This window comes from Spea bombifrons, chromosome 3 (genome assembly GCF_027358695.1).
Source record: "Spea bombifrons isolate aSpeBom1 chromosome 3, aSpeBom1.2.pri, whole genome shotgun sequence".
Lineage (NCBI taxonomy): Eukaryota > Metazoa > Chordata > Amphibia > Anura > Pelobatidae > Spea > Spea bombifrons.
Genome location: NC_071089.1, coordinates 1,823,831 through 1,840,348, shown reverse-complemented (window position 1 = coordinate 1,840,348; position 16,518 = coordinate 1,823,831). Strand labels below are relative to the sequence as shown.

At 44.3% G+C, this 16,518-nt stretch overlaps 1 protein-coding gene across 1 annotated transcript in view; it reads right to left on the bottom strand.

The window, feature by feature from the left end:
• Positions 1 to 6,568, bottom strand: part of ZFAND3 (zinc finger AN1-type containing 3) — a 52,111-nt gene extending 45,543 nt beyond the window's left edge. Inside the window, exon 1 of the mRNA XM_053459834.1 lies at positions 6,250 to 6,568. Coding sequence (XP_053315809.1) covers positions 6,250 to 6,320 — 71 coding nt within the window. The 5' untranslated portion in view covers positions 6,321 to 6,568. The remainder of the gene's footprint in view (positions 1 to 6,249) is intronic.
• Positions 6,569 to 16,518: the final 9,950 nt, after the last annotated feature.

Here is a 16,518-nt window from a genome sequence, read left to right as displayed (position 1 = left end):
TGGGGATGGAGGGGTTACAATTTTTACATGTAGGGCTGGGGCAACGGTACGTAAGGGATTTTAGATTATATATTTTTTTTTTGTTCTACAATATAATATATAACTAGAAACAGTAACAGTAATATATGCCGGTGATGTCACAATGACATGACTGAGCTAACAATTTTATTTTTCATTTTTATTTATATTTCAGTAAAAAAAAAAAAAAAAAAAAAAAAAAAAATTCTCTTGGCGAGAAGCTTTGTTGCTCACTCTCTCCGCTCTGATCTCCCCTGCGCTGATCACACTGTCACCCAGAAGCTGGGCTCCATAGCCGTCACTGCTGATCGCAATGCTCGGGATCAGACAGCAGGGGGAGTCTCTCCAACGACCGTCTGATGTCCCCGCTGCTGTTTAAACGCACAAGTACGCTCTAAAGGTGATCTCGTCACACCTTCTGAGGACGTATCTGTATGTCCACGGAGAAAAGGGGTCAAGAAACCGTAAAACAAACAGATACTAATTCTGCACATTTCAAGAAGAAAAGAAACAAAAACATGGAGGGCTGAATTTGGTTTAACCGAAAACCGTAGAATGGAAAACGGAGATGCGCTTTATTGTAAGGAAATGGAGATCTCAATAGTATCCAAAGGTTATTACAATACAGGTTCCCCCCTACAATTACAGACTTTATAGACAGTTGTGTCCCAACATACATTTCTAGAGATGTCATGAAGCCAAAGGGAACCAACACTTTACAAAGTAACCAACTGGATAAAGAAGGATCTCCCGCCATTTATTTTTAATTCCTAGCATTAGGAATTTCAGAAATATTTTACTCTAATTTTTACCCCAGTTGTAGGCAGCTGCATATCAGCCATTTGTATGATTCTCGATCTGTTATCTGATCCCCGATCTACTAACCCCCCCGACTCCTTATCATACTGCCTGTGGGGAACAATAGAATGGCTCAGTCCTACTTACTCCATCAGACTATCTGACTAACGAAAGTCTATGGAGGAACGGACTTCATTAGCATCGCCATAAAGCGTCAGCTCAGTGTGGGGTTTGAGCCGGGAAAGTCAACCAAAATATCACATGACTGACAGCAACGGCATCTCCAGGTCTGCAAATAAAGGGGGTTTATCGTTTATGGAGAAATGAGATAAAATTGTTGACGCCAACAGTATGGGGGGGGGGTTATTGCGGTATACAGCACGAGGGAAAGGGATATATTACTGTATACAGCACCAGGGTGGGGGGTATATTACTGTATACAGAGCCAGTGTGTTAGATGGCAGATATTATAAACGTTACCTGTAAATTAACCCTTTGCGTGTCCTAATGTACCAATAATACCGTGTTTTATAGTCTCCACACACATGAACCCCCTGCCTCCACTCCAACCGTTCTACTGAAGCACAAGCCATTTGCGGTTTATTTCAGGGACGCTGAGGGATCAGAGACTGCGCTCCCCGGAGTCTTTATATATTTTTAGCTTCTGTACACAAACGGTGTTTCATCCTCCTTCACCTTGTGTGATTCTCCTGCCTGGAAATTGCCAGAGAACGGAATTCCCGGGGCGGCTCGCGTGGACAGAGCGAGAAACCCACACGCGCAATACGTGAACGCGTTAACCTTGACTGTATCCGGGACAGGCTCCCTAATTCAAGGGTCCAATTGTTTGTATTAAAGGGGCAGTCTAATGCCCCCAAAGCTTGTTTAAAGCGCTCTGAGAGTAACTAACCGCATGAGGGCTGTAATGCATGTTCTTCAGAACAAAATCTGAGGCAGCCAATCATTGGCAGTAAAGCAATCCCATTGAAACCAGCTTGCCCACTCACTTGCCCCACATGCTCACAGGAGTATAAGGAGACCTTCTAAGCAATGGCGCTTATTGGCTTTAGGCAGTAAAATGAATTTAGTCCCCTTTAAGTAGCGTTATAAGGCGTATGACAGCAGAAGAACGAGCATTAAACTCCCCACAGCATTCTTCTACGGTTGGGGTATCGGGGGCTTTAAGCTGTCCCTTTAACCAGGGGTCAAAAATTTTGATTTGGGCTGCAACTAGCGATTATTTTCATAATCAATTTGTTGGCTGATTATTTTTTCGATTAATCGGATAAAAAAAAAAAAAATTATACGCAAGTTTTTCATTTATTTAAAACAACGTAATGAACTCAGTGTTAGAAACAAATTTCAGAATAAGAAACTTAAACATTTACATTAACCCTTTAAACAATCGCCTTCTTATTGCACTGGACGGGCCGAGTGGTTCTTACCTGCAGTCGCTTTCACTTTCTACGTAATAATAAAAGCTAGACCCAAACACAATATTTCTCAAACTAGGCTTTAATATCTAAAAAAGCTTTAGTATTAAATATAATTTATATGTAAACTATTTTCATATTTAATAAAAACTATGAGGGAGAAAAATGCATTTCTTGTTTTTATTTTCCTTTTTTGCCCAGTTATGCCCATCTGCCCCAAGGCTTCCCCCTCTCCCTCCCTCCCTCACCTCATGGAGACCAACCACGCCGGTGCTTATCTTTTGCATTACGCGACTCCACCGGGAGGCCTCACGGCGCTCGCTACATCACTCCCCACAGGAAAGCGTAGGGCGCCGGATTCATGGTGGCACTCCAGGGTTTGACGAGCCCTGACTTTAGCTACAGACAGGGCCGGCTCAACAATTTAACAGGGCCGGCTGAGACCTTCCTCTAGAAGTAGCTCCTTAGGGTCGGCTGTTCCTACTGGACAACAAAGGCAGGGAGATTATGCTTTGACTCTTCTGTTAACTCACAGTTTAGTGCATAATGCCCCAACAGGAGTGCCTCATTTACTTAAATCACTTTTGGCTTATTTCACCAGGACCGTCTACCCTGTTGCAGATTTTTGTACGATGTAGATTGTTAATATCGCTAATAAAAATACAGATTCCTGAGGTACCCCAAACCAGTAATAAGACCACCTGAATACACATCATGACTTCCTATTACCGTTACACGGACTGCATTAGCCACACTATTAGGCGATCGCGGAACTCTCTGGCGGCTGAGTACTTAGAACGGGGAGCGGTCATCACATAATAGGCAGCTTCATAAAGAATACAAAAAGGGGAGCAAACAGCATAAAAAAAGCATTTTAACCCAAGCAATTGAAAAGTTTCTCCAGAGAAGAGTCTCCTTGGGATAAAACACGGTGCGGTCCCATCGGTTCGGCTCCTTGATAGCCATGAGAAATGACATATGGGCATGCGCTGAATTCTCGCTTTGTTTTGCTTCCACAAAATACCGGATATAAAAAATATATAAATACTGGATTTATAAAAAGTATAAAGCAACCTTAAGCTTAAAACCGAGTCAAAGAGAATCCAATAGACATTTTTCTTCTACTAAGAATATTAGGAACCATCTCCGGTTACGTCCAAACACTCACGGCAACACCTGGTAAGACTTGTGTGCTACAAAGTAACACAATGCTCCGCTCGCTCTACTAAATATACTTTTCTACCAAAATAAAAGCCTTTGGTGTAAAGTTTCTGGGGTTTTTTTTTTTTGATAGGTAAAATGACCGTCTGCCGTCATGTGACAAGAAAGGAAGGTTCTTCCAGCAGCCGAGGGATTCTCCATGTCTCCGGAGCCGGTGCTGTGACACGTTTACAAGTCTAGAATCTCTACTCTAATCCTCATAAAGGACACCCAGGAACGCCACATTCCTAGGCCTAACGCCAGACTCGACACTCCTCGCGGCGGACGCATCCACCCCGCTAACAACCTGCTTCCCAGACACTTAAATGCACCGAGTCTGACAAGTCTGCTCACCCGTACCCAGCTATCATGTGTCGGAGGCTTTAATGCAATGACATCACCTCAGATATCAACATGAATAGAGATCCTCGGCCACATAACTGGGCAGGACTGCACACGGCGTGTCGGCCAACAATCCCGTAACAAGAGACGGCAGGCTCTGGATGCTTCTGTCTTTATACAGAACCAGAGAAAACAAACAAACCATTGTGCAGCCGCTCAGTCGCCACCTACCAGGGCAACAGGGGGAGCCATAGAGCAACCACCACGACAGGTCATTCCAGGAGCTTGGCTCACCACACAATCTGATAATATGCCCAGGGTTACCTGTAGAAATCTGAAAAGGTTTTACTGGCGCTGTACATGATCATCTATGACATCATCTATGACCGCATCCTCATCACTTCTTTACAAGCTCTTAATGACATTTAAAGGAACACCTCAGCCTCGAAGTCGAACCGAGATCTGAACTGCCCTCTGTATCAGTAGGAAGTTACATCGCTTATGTTGAACTCACATGCGCAGGAAGTGTACTTACATATACCGTACTTCCTGTATGAACAGAAACAAGCAGGGGAGGAGGAAAGAGATGTAAATGAGGAAAAGGAACAAATCTGCATAAATTAGAATACATTATATACAGCTGCATCACAATACGGACACAGTTACAGTTGCGCCTCGCCCAGAATAATAAGAGGTCTTCTCTTTAGATGGAATTATTCCACCTAAAGAAGAGATCTCCGAGGTCCCGAAATCTGGTGAAACTTTATACCTTTTATTATTCCAATGAAATGTATCAAGTAGAACTTCAGTGCAAAACAAAAGTCTGGTCCTTCCTGATGTCATCATCATCATCACTGCCCATATCAGAAGCATAAGCTTCACCAAAACACATCTGCATTATTTCTTTCACTAAAGGTAACTTTATTCATAATATTTAACAAATCTGTGCATAGAATACAGGAGGAAAAATAAACGTAAAAAAAAAATGCAGTTCCCATATATTCACGGCTTCTGCTGCACCATTATACGGATACCATCAGGATATTTTCCCGGAGAGACCAACCCTTCTATAAGGCTGCTTTTCTTTCTTTCTGCAATAATCAGGGCTGCTTAGCTTTTAAACCCAGTAGAGGGCATGAGAGTTCACCTCAAACTGACATGCCTTCACCAATAACTCGCAAAATTAAAGTCTCACGACCTCACAAGCAACTCGCTGCTTAGTGAACCTGTGTCAAGGTTCGGAAAGTCACGGTGCGAAGGTATGTGGCTCAAGACAAGGGTAACCTGGGTGCCCGCGGCCAATCACAACAGCCCCGGCACACAAGGTAACCTGGGCCCCCGCGGCCAATCACAACAGCCCCAGCACCGGTAGCTTCCAGTTGCAGGCCCAAACAGGTGGGAAGCTTTCAACCAGCCCAACGAGGCCAAAGATAACCCAGACGCCATTTATGTAGAGTTTGCAGGAATATTTATAAATGTAACACTTAAGAGCAGGTAATGGTTTACCCGTTTAACCGCTAGGTAACTAAATGTATAGAACACAATATGGGCGGAGCTGCAGTTTGCCAGCCCACCCACAGCACCTATAGAGACGGCAGAATAGTAAAAATGACTGATGATCCGCAGACTAAGGAAGCCGCGCATGGGAGGGGCTTGGGACAACCAATGGGATATTAGCATTAGAGATGCTGTTAAAGGGTGTGGGGGTGATTACCAACTGTGCAGAAAATACCCAAATTAACGAGGATTAGTCAATTTAACTAACCGAGGCCTGCATCGGGGTGAATGCGGGATCGCCGGCCTATATGCCCCAATCCCCAGAACATGTATGATTTCATTAATCAGTAGTATGAAGTATCCAGTGAGCAGCCTTTCTACCACCAACACGGCTCAGCGCACATATAATAAAAACAATGCAGAGAATACGGTGATAATGAAATACGGTATAAAGAGAAGATGCCCCATGACAGGTGTAGGGGGGGGGGGAAGGAATGTACCACCAGTGGCACGGGCGGGTGAAGCCGGCACTGCTGGTGATAGGGTCTGCAGCGCCTCATTCAGCTCGACCCCAGGCAGTGTTACTGGGGTACCTACAATGTAATTGGGGTGCATTAGGCCCTGCCCCATCCCCCACACAGTGTTAGTGGGGGTGCATTAGGCCCTGCCCCGTGTTATGGGGGAGTGCATTAGGCCCTGCCCCCAACAAGGTGTTTTGGGGGGGGTTCATTAGGTCCTGCCCCATCAGTGTTATTGGGGTGCATTAGGCCCTGCCCCCAGTAAGGTGTTATGGAGGGGGTGCATTAGGCCCTGCCTTCATCCCCCACACAGTTATTAGGGTGCAGCTCACCTCACTAAGCAAAGCATTAACGGGGTGAATCCCCCCCGCTCTGTATCCCCAATCAGTACATCAAACGGATACAGTTCCCTGCCCCCCTCCCCATTGCCCCGGCCCTCTTACCCCCAGAATCCGCAGGGGCACCGTGGGGGGAGGCTGGGGGGCTTGCTGCGCTCGCTACCGGCGTCTCCCATGTCTGAGGCGGTGAAGCTGACTCCCTGCTCCGCTGACTGGCCCGGGGCCCCCCAGTGCTCTCAGGCCCGGGCGGCTCACTGTGAGGGACAGGCCGAGGGCAGACTCCGGGCTCCGAATCCAGGCCGGTCAGCTGGAGCGTACCAAATCATCAAGGAGGGAGGCTGAGAAGGGCAGAGGTAAGAGTGTGAGCGAGAGACGCACCCTGGTAACTCGAACGGCGTCTGCACCTCTCAGAACGGTTCGAGAATCCTCGCAGGCACGGAACGTACTGACATTATTGCACCTGTGCCAGGTTCAAGGTTAGACTCTCGTGAATTCCCCCCCTGAATTCTGAGTGGTTTGATCCACTCCAGAACCTTGGTTCAGGCGGACCTGAAATCAGCTGGGAGTGGATGAAACCACCGCGCATCACTGCGGGGGGAGCCATTCGCTACAGTGCTCAATACCGCAATTCTGAGGCTACCGTCGCAGAAATGCGCAGCGATGAGGACGTGGATTAGTGAGGTGGGATTTATAAAGGATGTCAGAGAATTGCTATTTCTGTAAGTACGTGGATCACCCCCACTGGCAGTGGTTTGGGCCGGAGAGGGGGCTGTTTGGCTGAGGTTGGAATTAAGCCAGAGACGGGGCTGGATGTAAGCGAAAGGCGGCGACGCTGATACTGCTGCCGCTATTACCCCATCACCACTACCTGCACTACCACTATTACCCCCATCACCACTACCTGCACTACCACTATTACCCCCACCATAACCACACTGTTGCTACCACTGTCACCACTATTACCACCACTGCCCTCATCATCATCAAAGTCATCATCACCACTGATGCTACACTGCCACCTGTACCATAACCACCACCATCGCTATTATTATCTTTTATTTATGTAGCGCCAACAATCTACGCAGCGCTTCGTACAATCCATATATTACAGGGATCTGACAAGACGAGAATTGACAGACTGAGACAAACCGATACGTTAGGTGGGGAGCTCGGCTCGCAAGCTTACTATCTTGAGGACTACAAGTACTACTACCACCACCACAACCTGTGACTCTTATACCACCACACCTTGCACCCTCTCCACCTGGTCCACACAATGAACCGCCGGCAGCTAGACCCCTGACACAGACTCTATTGGAACGGTCCAGTTGGCGGGTGTACTGTGAAGCTTTGGTCCCTCTGAAACATTTATTGAAATCTCTGCTGCAGATCCAGCGGCTACCTGCCCCCGGCATCCGCCACTAAGACGTCCGACATGGGTCACTGCTGAGCGCTTCCTGACCCTGTGGGGTTGCGAGTGCTTCATTTTTGCGAGTTCCAATGTGAGTTGGCTTCAGTAAATGTGAGTTGCACTTAAGTGAATAGACCCAATTTCAAGCCGCAGGATGAGATAAATGCAACGAGGGGCCCTGAAATGAAGATCCCTGGGCCGAGCTGACCTTGGTTTAGCTGGGTCTGGCAGGAGGAATGAAGTTAGCGGCATGTAGGCAGCACCGGTCCCAATACACGCTGCTATCTGCCAGCCTCTCTGTGTATATCGCTATCCAGCTGCTCCTCCATGTTTCTATTCCGCACCCTTCCTGCCATGCACACATCGCTATCCAGCAGCCCACCTTCCCCACACTCCTCCCTGTACCAATTGGCAGCAGCAGCCTCTGCCACCACATACACAACAATACCTGGCAGCCCCTGCTGCAAACCAAGATACCCTGCGTTCCCTCTCCTCCTTGTACACATAAGGACGGGATTAGTTATACGGGGGGGAGAGTATATAATATATAATATGAGGAATATACAGGGATATAACGGGTTATAAGGACGGGATTAGTTATACGGCAGGAGAGTATATAATATATAATATGATGAGTATACAGGGATATAACGGGTTATAAGGACGGGATTAGTTATACGGGGGAGAGTATATAATATATAATATGAGGAATATACAGGATATAACGGGTTATAAGGACGGGATTAGTTATACGGCCGGAGAGTATGTAATATATAATATGAGGAATATACAGGATATAACGGGTTATAAGGACGGGATTAGTTAAACTGGCGGAGAGTATATAATATATAATATGAGGAATATACAGGGATATAACGGGTTATAAGGACGGGATTAGTTATACGGCCGGAGAGTATATAATATATAATATGAAGAATATACAGGGATATAACGGGTTATAAGGACGGGATTAGTTATACGGGAGAGAGTATATAATATATAATATGAGGAATATACAGGATATAACGGGTTATAAGGACGGGATTAGTTATATGGCCGGAGAGTATATAATATATAATACGAGCAATATACAGGGATATAACGGGTTATAAGGACGGGATTAGTTATACGGGGGGAGAGTATATAATATATAATATGAGGGATATACAGGATATAACGGGTTATAAGGACGGGATTAGTTATACGGGGGGAGAGTATATAATATATAATATGAGGAATATACAGGGATATAACGGGTTATAAGGACGGGATTAGTTATACGGCCGGAGAGTATATAATATATAATATGAGGAGTATACAGGGATATAACGGGTTATAAGGACGGGATTAGTTATACGGGGGGAGAGTATATAATATATAATATGAGGAATATACAGGGATATAACGGGTTATAAGGATGGGATTAGTTATACGGCCGGAGAGTATATAATATATAATATGAGGAGTATACAGGGATATAACGGGTTATAAGGACGGGATTAGTTATACGGAGAGTATATAATATATAATATGAGGAATATACAGGGATATAACGGGTTATAAGGACGGGATTAGTTATACGGGGGGAGAGTATATAATATATAATATGAGGAATATACAGGGATATAACGGGTTATAAGGACGGGATTAGTTATACGGGGGGAGAGTGTATAATATATAATATGAGGGATATACAGGATATAACGGGTTATAAGGACGGGATTAGTTATACGGGGGGAGAGTATATAATATATAATATGAGGAATATACAGGGATATAACGGGTTATAAGGACGGGATTAGTTATACGGGGGGAGAGTATATAATATATAATATGAGGAATATACAGGATATAACGGGTTATACGGACGGGATTAGTTATACGGGGAGAGTATATAATATATAATATGAGGAATATACAGGATATAACGGGTTATAAGGACGGGATTAGTTATACGGCCGGAGAGTATATAATATATAATATGAGGAATATACAGGATATAAGGACGGGATTAGTTATACGGCCGGAGAGTATATAATATATAATATGAGGAATAAACAGGATATAACGGGTTATAAGGACGGGATTAGTTATACGGGGGAGAGTATATAATATATAATATGAGGAATATACAGGATATAACGGGTTATAAGGACGGGATTAGTTATACGGCCGGAGAGTATATAATATATAATATGAGGAATATACAGGATATAACGGGTTATAAGGACGGGATTAGTTATACGGGGGGAGAGTATATAATATATAATATGAGGAATATACAGGATATAACGGGTTATAAGGACGGGATTAGTTATACGGCCGGAGAGTATATAATATATAATATGAGGAATATACAGGATATAACGGGTTATAAGGACGGGATTAGTTATACGGGGGGGAGAGTATATAATATATAATATGAGGAATATACAGGGATATAACGGGTTATAAGGACGGGATTAGTTATACGGGGGGAGAGTGTATAATATATAATATGAGGAATATACAGGATATAACGGGTTATAAGGACGGGATTAGTTATACGGGGGGAGAGTATATAATATATAATATGAGGAATATACAGGATATAACGGGTTATAAGGACGGGATTAGTTATACGGCCGGAGAGTATATAATATATAATATGAGGAATATACAGGATATAACGGGTTATAAGGACGGGATTAGTTATACGGGGGGGAGAGTATATAATATATAATATGAGGAATATACAGGGATATAACGGGTTATAAGGACGGGATTAGTTATACGGGGGGAGAGTGTATAATATATAATATGAGGAATATACAGGATATAACGGGTTATAAGGACGGGATTAGTTATACGGGGGGAGAGTATATAATATATAATATGAGGAATATACAGGGATATAACGGGTTATAAGGACGGGATTAATTATACTTTTATGTGGGTTTTTTTGCTTCTTTTGGATGAGCAGCAAAGGGCAGAACATGATGGACTTTGGTCTTTTTTCAACCCAAATTACTGTGTACTCTCTGTTTCTCCCAGGTGTATTTTTCGGCTTTATGATTGTTAAACTTTTTGAGATAACTTTAATAAATACAGAAAGATAATTTGTTTGAATGTCTCACCTAAAGCTACAAAAGAGACATCATCAAATCTGTTTAAACGAGCAAGAAATTTCACGGGAAGAATATCAGTTTCCTCTACTTCTAAATAAGCGCATTTGTCTCTTCTCAGCTGGGTGATATTCATTTTATTCACAATCAATTAATAGGCTATTTAAAAAAAATACTTTACACTCACAGCATACATACATATTCTACAAATACAGTATGAAGCGTTTTATATTTAAAGAGAATTTTTTCAGCTAAATCCAGGATTCCGATGATTCTGTCAGAGACAATGCAGCTTCTTTGTATAATAAAGTGAATGTATTTATTAAAATCAGATAAAATCCTTTGATTTTTAATAAGTGCGTCCCGTGCCGGCCCTCACCTTGGACTATGTGCCAGTCCTGACCTGACGTAAAGAACTTTACCTGTCTTAAGCGTCATCCGTAAGGATTTATCGTGACACATATGTTGGGGGGGGGGTCAAAAAGATGTGACAGCCGTGAAAGCGAGAAACTTTTCGCAACACGTTTTCGGGAGATGCGACAATCGCAGCGTGAAGCAGATGTGAGAACGAGGGTGCCGCGCGAAGCAGCGCATCTCATGTATAAACATTTACTGGGTTTTTGTGCCAGAAAGAGCTGACAAAGTTTACTGCAGCGTCCAATATCCGCGTTGGGATTGTAGCTGCTTAAACGGAATGGAAGGAAGTTTTGCTTTACTGAGAGGGTGGTGGATAAGGGGAGACGCCTCCCAGCAGAGGTGGTAGGGTTATGGTATGTCTAAGCCAAGACCCAGGACTGATTAAAGTGTGAGACGTTACAGACACACAGACGTTTAATGAAATAAGGATCAGCGTCTTATGTGTCCTGGCGGTTAGAGTCACCGGCAGTCTCATCAGAATTACTGTCGGCGACCAGCTCTGCCTATCGTAACTGAAAGAAGGCAAAGTATCTACACAATATACATATATATACCGTATATAGTAACTTTATCCTGTATTTCTACCCTTCCTGCAAGTTCTCACCTACCCCTGATCCTCGGCTATATTTTAAGATGATTCCCCTCCCCCCTATCTTTGCAAAGGCTGCGAGAACCAATCAGCAACAGCCAGCAACTTAACAAATGCAAAGACATAACGTCATGGGGAGGAATAACTATGTAATTGCTGGGAAGAGGAAGATGGCTGCTCCCATGGTATAAGGTGGAATGGTAAGTTCACCTTCTGCAAGCATATTATTTCTTGGATAAAATGTCCCTTCGCGTTAAGAGCTTGTTACAGAGTCACCGCACCCAAGGCGTAATTCTATTAATATTCCTTTACCAGACGTTCTCAATGACACAGAACCCAACCCCAAACCCCATCAGCTCGGGGAGGACACAGAACCCAAACCCCAAACCCCATCAGCTCGGGGAGGACACAGAACCCAACCCCAAACCCCATCAGCTCGGGGAGGACACAGAACCCAAACCCCAAACCCCATCAGCTCGGGGAGGACACAGAACCCAACCCCAAACCCCATCAGCTCCGGGAGTACACAGAACCCAACCCCAAACCCCATCAGCTCGGGGGGGGACACAGAACCCAACCCCAAACCCCATCAGCTCGGGGAGGACACAGAACCCAACCCCAAACCCCATCAGCTTGGGGAGGACACAGAACCCAACCCCAAACCCCATCAGCTTGGGGAGGACACAGAACCCGACCCCAAACCCCATCAGCTCGGGGAGGACACAGAACCCAACCCCAAACCCCATCAGCTCGGGGAGGACACAGAACCCAACCCCAAACCCCATCAGCTCGGGGAGGACACAGAACCCAACCCCAAACCCCATCAGCTCGGGGGGGGGGACACAGAACCCAACCCCAAACCCCATCACTCAGGGAGGACACAGAACCCGACCCCAAACCCCATCAGCTCGGGGAGGACACAGAACCCGACCCCAAACCCCATCAGCTCGGGGGGGGGACACAGAACCCAACCCCAAACCCCATCACTCAGGGAGGACACAGAACCCAACCCCAAACCCCATCAGCTCGGGGAGGACACAGAACCCAACCCCAAACCCCATCAGCCCGGGGGGGACACAGAACCCAACCCCAAACCCCATCAGCTCGGGGGGGACACAGAACCCCAAACCCCATCAGCTCGGGGAGGACACAGAACCCAACCCCATCAGCTCGGGGAGGACACAGAACCCAAACCCCATCAGCTCGGGGAGAACACAGAACCCAAATCCCTCCTCGGGGAGGATTAAGGGATACAATGGGTTTCCCCCACCTGTGTTATCCCCCCTGTAGTGCGGGGGCCGTCGGGGCAGACAGGTCTGTGCCTGATCGTCTCTCTGAAGGCCGGAGCTGCAGCCGCATTCAGTCTCTGGGGCCGGTTACACAATAAACACACAATATAAAATATTACCGGCTCACGGGATCAGGAACGTCACATGAATCTCCAATAAAGAGTTCCAAAACATTTTTATATAACGGAATACTTTTTTGTATAAATTGCCCCCAGACCCCCCAACCCAGAGTTCCACGAGAATGTCTGTCGCTGCCCAGGGACAGGAGGTCCGGGGCAACTCCCGTTAACCTGCCCCTGTCACAGAGCCGGCCTCGCTTCCTGAGACTGCAGCCTAATCCTCGTTTACACGGAAAATTAACTTAAATGCACACGGCTCCTCCGCAAACGTGACGTGGGGGCCGAACAAAAGACAAGTGTCCAATTAAAACCTCATTAGAGTCTGGATAGAAATGGATAACGAGGCACACTAAAATGTGCCTAACGCGGTTAACGAGGTGTTCTAAGCGTATATCGGAGTGAAATCGAACAAGTGGCGCATTTCCCCCTTTAAACGACATATTCCTCCGACACGTTTTTGAAGCGCGGTTTCATTCTTCTTATAAATTTGCCAAATTGCTGCAATTACTTTGTGCCGCGGATCTTACGGAAGACGAGGGCTCTCTCCTCTTATAACATTTTATCGACGACACTACCATTCGTTTTTCTTTCTCGCTGGGCGCGTTGTAACTTCGTTAATTAAGATTCCGCCGGAGTCCACTTGAAGAGTACAATTGTTTTCCTGACTTTGTATTTTATACTTCAGAAGAATTTTGGTATCCTTATTTCAAAAGAATGTCGGGAAATTTCCAATTCGGCTTGTGAACAGAATCAGAAATTCAATGGGGGAAACACAGACCGAGGCATTAGATACAACGTGTCCGTAACCCACTACTCAACAATTCAGTTCCCAAGCATTATTATTTATTGTTTGTTATAGCGCCACCATATTCCGTAGCGCTGCTCCCCAACCTCGTAAACGCGTTTCACACATCTTACGCTAAAATGTTATTTTTAAATTTGAAATCAGAACAGATCAAAGCAAACTCCAGGCAGCCAAGTGACATCAAAGAAACCGAACAAATAGCTTCTGTTAAGCTAAAGTAGCCACATGAATGTGTCCAGATCCACTCGATACAAACCGAAACTCATACAAGTCAAAATACAACCTTTAAAGTCCTACGCATTACCATCATACTAATGTAACTGCTCTTTGGCAGAGAGGTGTGAGTACTAATTTCATATCTGTAAATATTGTATACATTTAAATATAGTAATATACATTCAATTTAATAATTGAATCATCATAATATCTGCAAAAAAAGAACCCCTGAATTAGTTCTTTAAAAAGAGGCGCATTAAAGCAAAACATATCATTTGTATAATTAACCAGCTAAATTTAATATTATCGTCCAAAATGCAGGTAGTGCTGTCTGGTGCTGGAAATGCAGATTTTAAAGCTGATTTTGTAAAATTGTGGGTGCAGGAGTGCATGGCCCCCCCGGTAGCCATGTACACTAATGTTCAAAAGTTTGGGGTCACCTAGAAAAGTCCTTGTTTTTGAAAGAAAACCACACTTTGTCCATTAAAATAACATGAAATGGATGCGAAATCCAGTGCAGACGGGGTTAATGTTGCAAATGGAATCCCTTCATAGGCGTACAGAGGCCCTTTATCACTCCCATCACTCCTGTGTTCCAATGGCCCTTTATCACTCCCATCACTCCTGTGTTCCAATGGCCCTTTATCACTCCCATCACTCCTGTGTTCCAATGGCACGTTGTGCTCGCTGATCCAAGTTTAAGTTTAAAAGGGTAATTGATGATTAGAAAACCCTTTTTGCGATTATGTAACAGCCAGAAATTTCTTTGTTTTCCATGAAAACAGGTGAGTGACCCCAAACTTTTGAGCAGTCATGCATGTAGCCTTCATGTCTGTTAGCTTAATGCCAGAGAAAACAGGGTCATGGAGAGGGATTTAACATTTTAAACATCTTTTCTTCAATACATATCCAATATACAGTTGGCTAACAGAATAGGATTTACATATATCACGTTAGCAATGATGGCACAGAATACCAAAAGTACTTTATAAATAACTCTTGCAGTGCAGGTACATATTTTATTTAATCTATTGAAGAAAGGGTTAAAACTGGTCACAAAAGCCATCACTGGCGATCATTAGTTAAATTTCCTTCTGCTAGATGAAAAAGCTGAACTAGATCCCAGATCTAATACCGTATTTGCTCGATTATAAGACGACCCCCCAAAATCTGGGGTGGGGGTGGAGAGACAAGAGGATCCAGGTCCCCTGCATCGCTGCGGAGGACCTGGATCTTAGTCTCATAGTCAGACCTAGTTAAGGTCAGATTATAAAACGACCCCGATTATAAAACGAGGGGAATTTCTCAGAGTGAGATGTTGCCGGTGTCACTCGTGAGCCGGGGGTCCATGTCTGGAAGATCTTCACTCTACGGGAGGCTCGACTAACAGCGGGGCGATAAGTAGAAATCCATAACACATAATGATGGACGTGGGACGGTGAACGTTACTGACCTCCTCAAACCGTCTTTAGAACTTTGGCCAAAAGAAACGGCCCATCAGACAAACGGCCCATCAGACAAACGGCCCATCAGACAAACGGCCCATCGGACAAACGGCCCATCAGACAAACGGCCCATCGGACAAACGGCCCATCAGAGGAGCCGCCCCGACCTCTGACCCACCAACGAAAACGATATAAATCCATCCCATACTAAATTCTGTAGAATTCGGCCCAAAGTGCCTTGTTGTGAGAATGATACATTTTTACAGCATTGTTAATTGCTGTCCTTCGACTTCATCCCCCTTCGCTTTTTTCCCAACCAAAACCCCTTTGGCGCCATTTTCTCTGTAATTAAGAGGAAAAATGTCTCGGACTGAAATGTGTCTACAAAGATATGCGAGAACATCTCGCTTTTAATATTTAATGAGCTGCCACGTCTGCTCCTTTGTTAATTATCTACATTTTAATAGATCTTCTTGAAACTCTGTGATTATCTTTCTATTTTTGGCTTAACCGAGTGGTAATGACAATTATCGCGCTATATAAATATTGGCGTCAAACTGAAATATATTTCTACCTATTTACAGGCGCAATGAATAGAATTATTTATATATAATGTGTGAAATATATAATGTACGGAATATATAATGTACGGAATATATAACAAGTGAAATATATAATGTGCAGAATATATAACAAGTGAAATATATAATGTACGGAATATATAATGTACGGAATATATAATGTGCGGAATAAATAAGTGAAATATATAACGTGCGGAATATTAACAGCAAAATTGATAAAAAACTTTTACAAGTGACTTATAATCTTCAGTGGAAAGCAACTTAAATTGCGACTGATTTGCAGGATAAAAATTCAGAAAGAGATCTCAATAGATCCGGCTTGGGGGAGATGAGGGAGAGACATTTAAATACATAAAGGGATTTAATAAAGGACGGGAGAAAAGTTGCAACAAGAGACC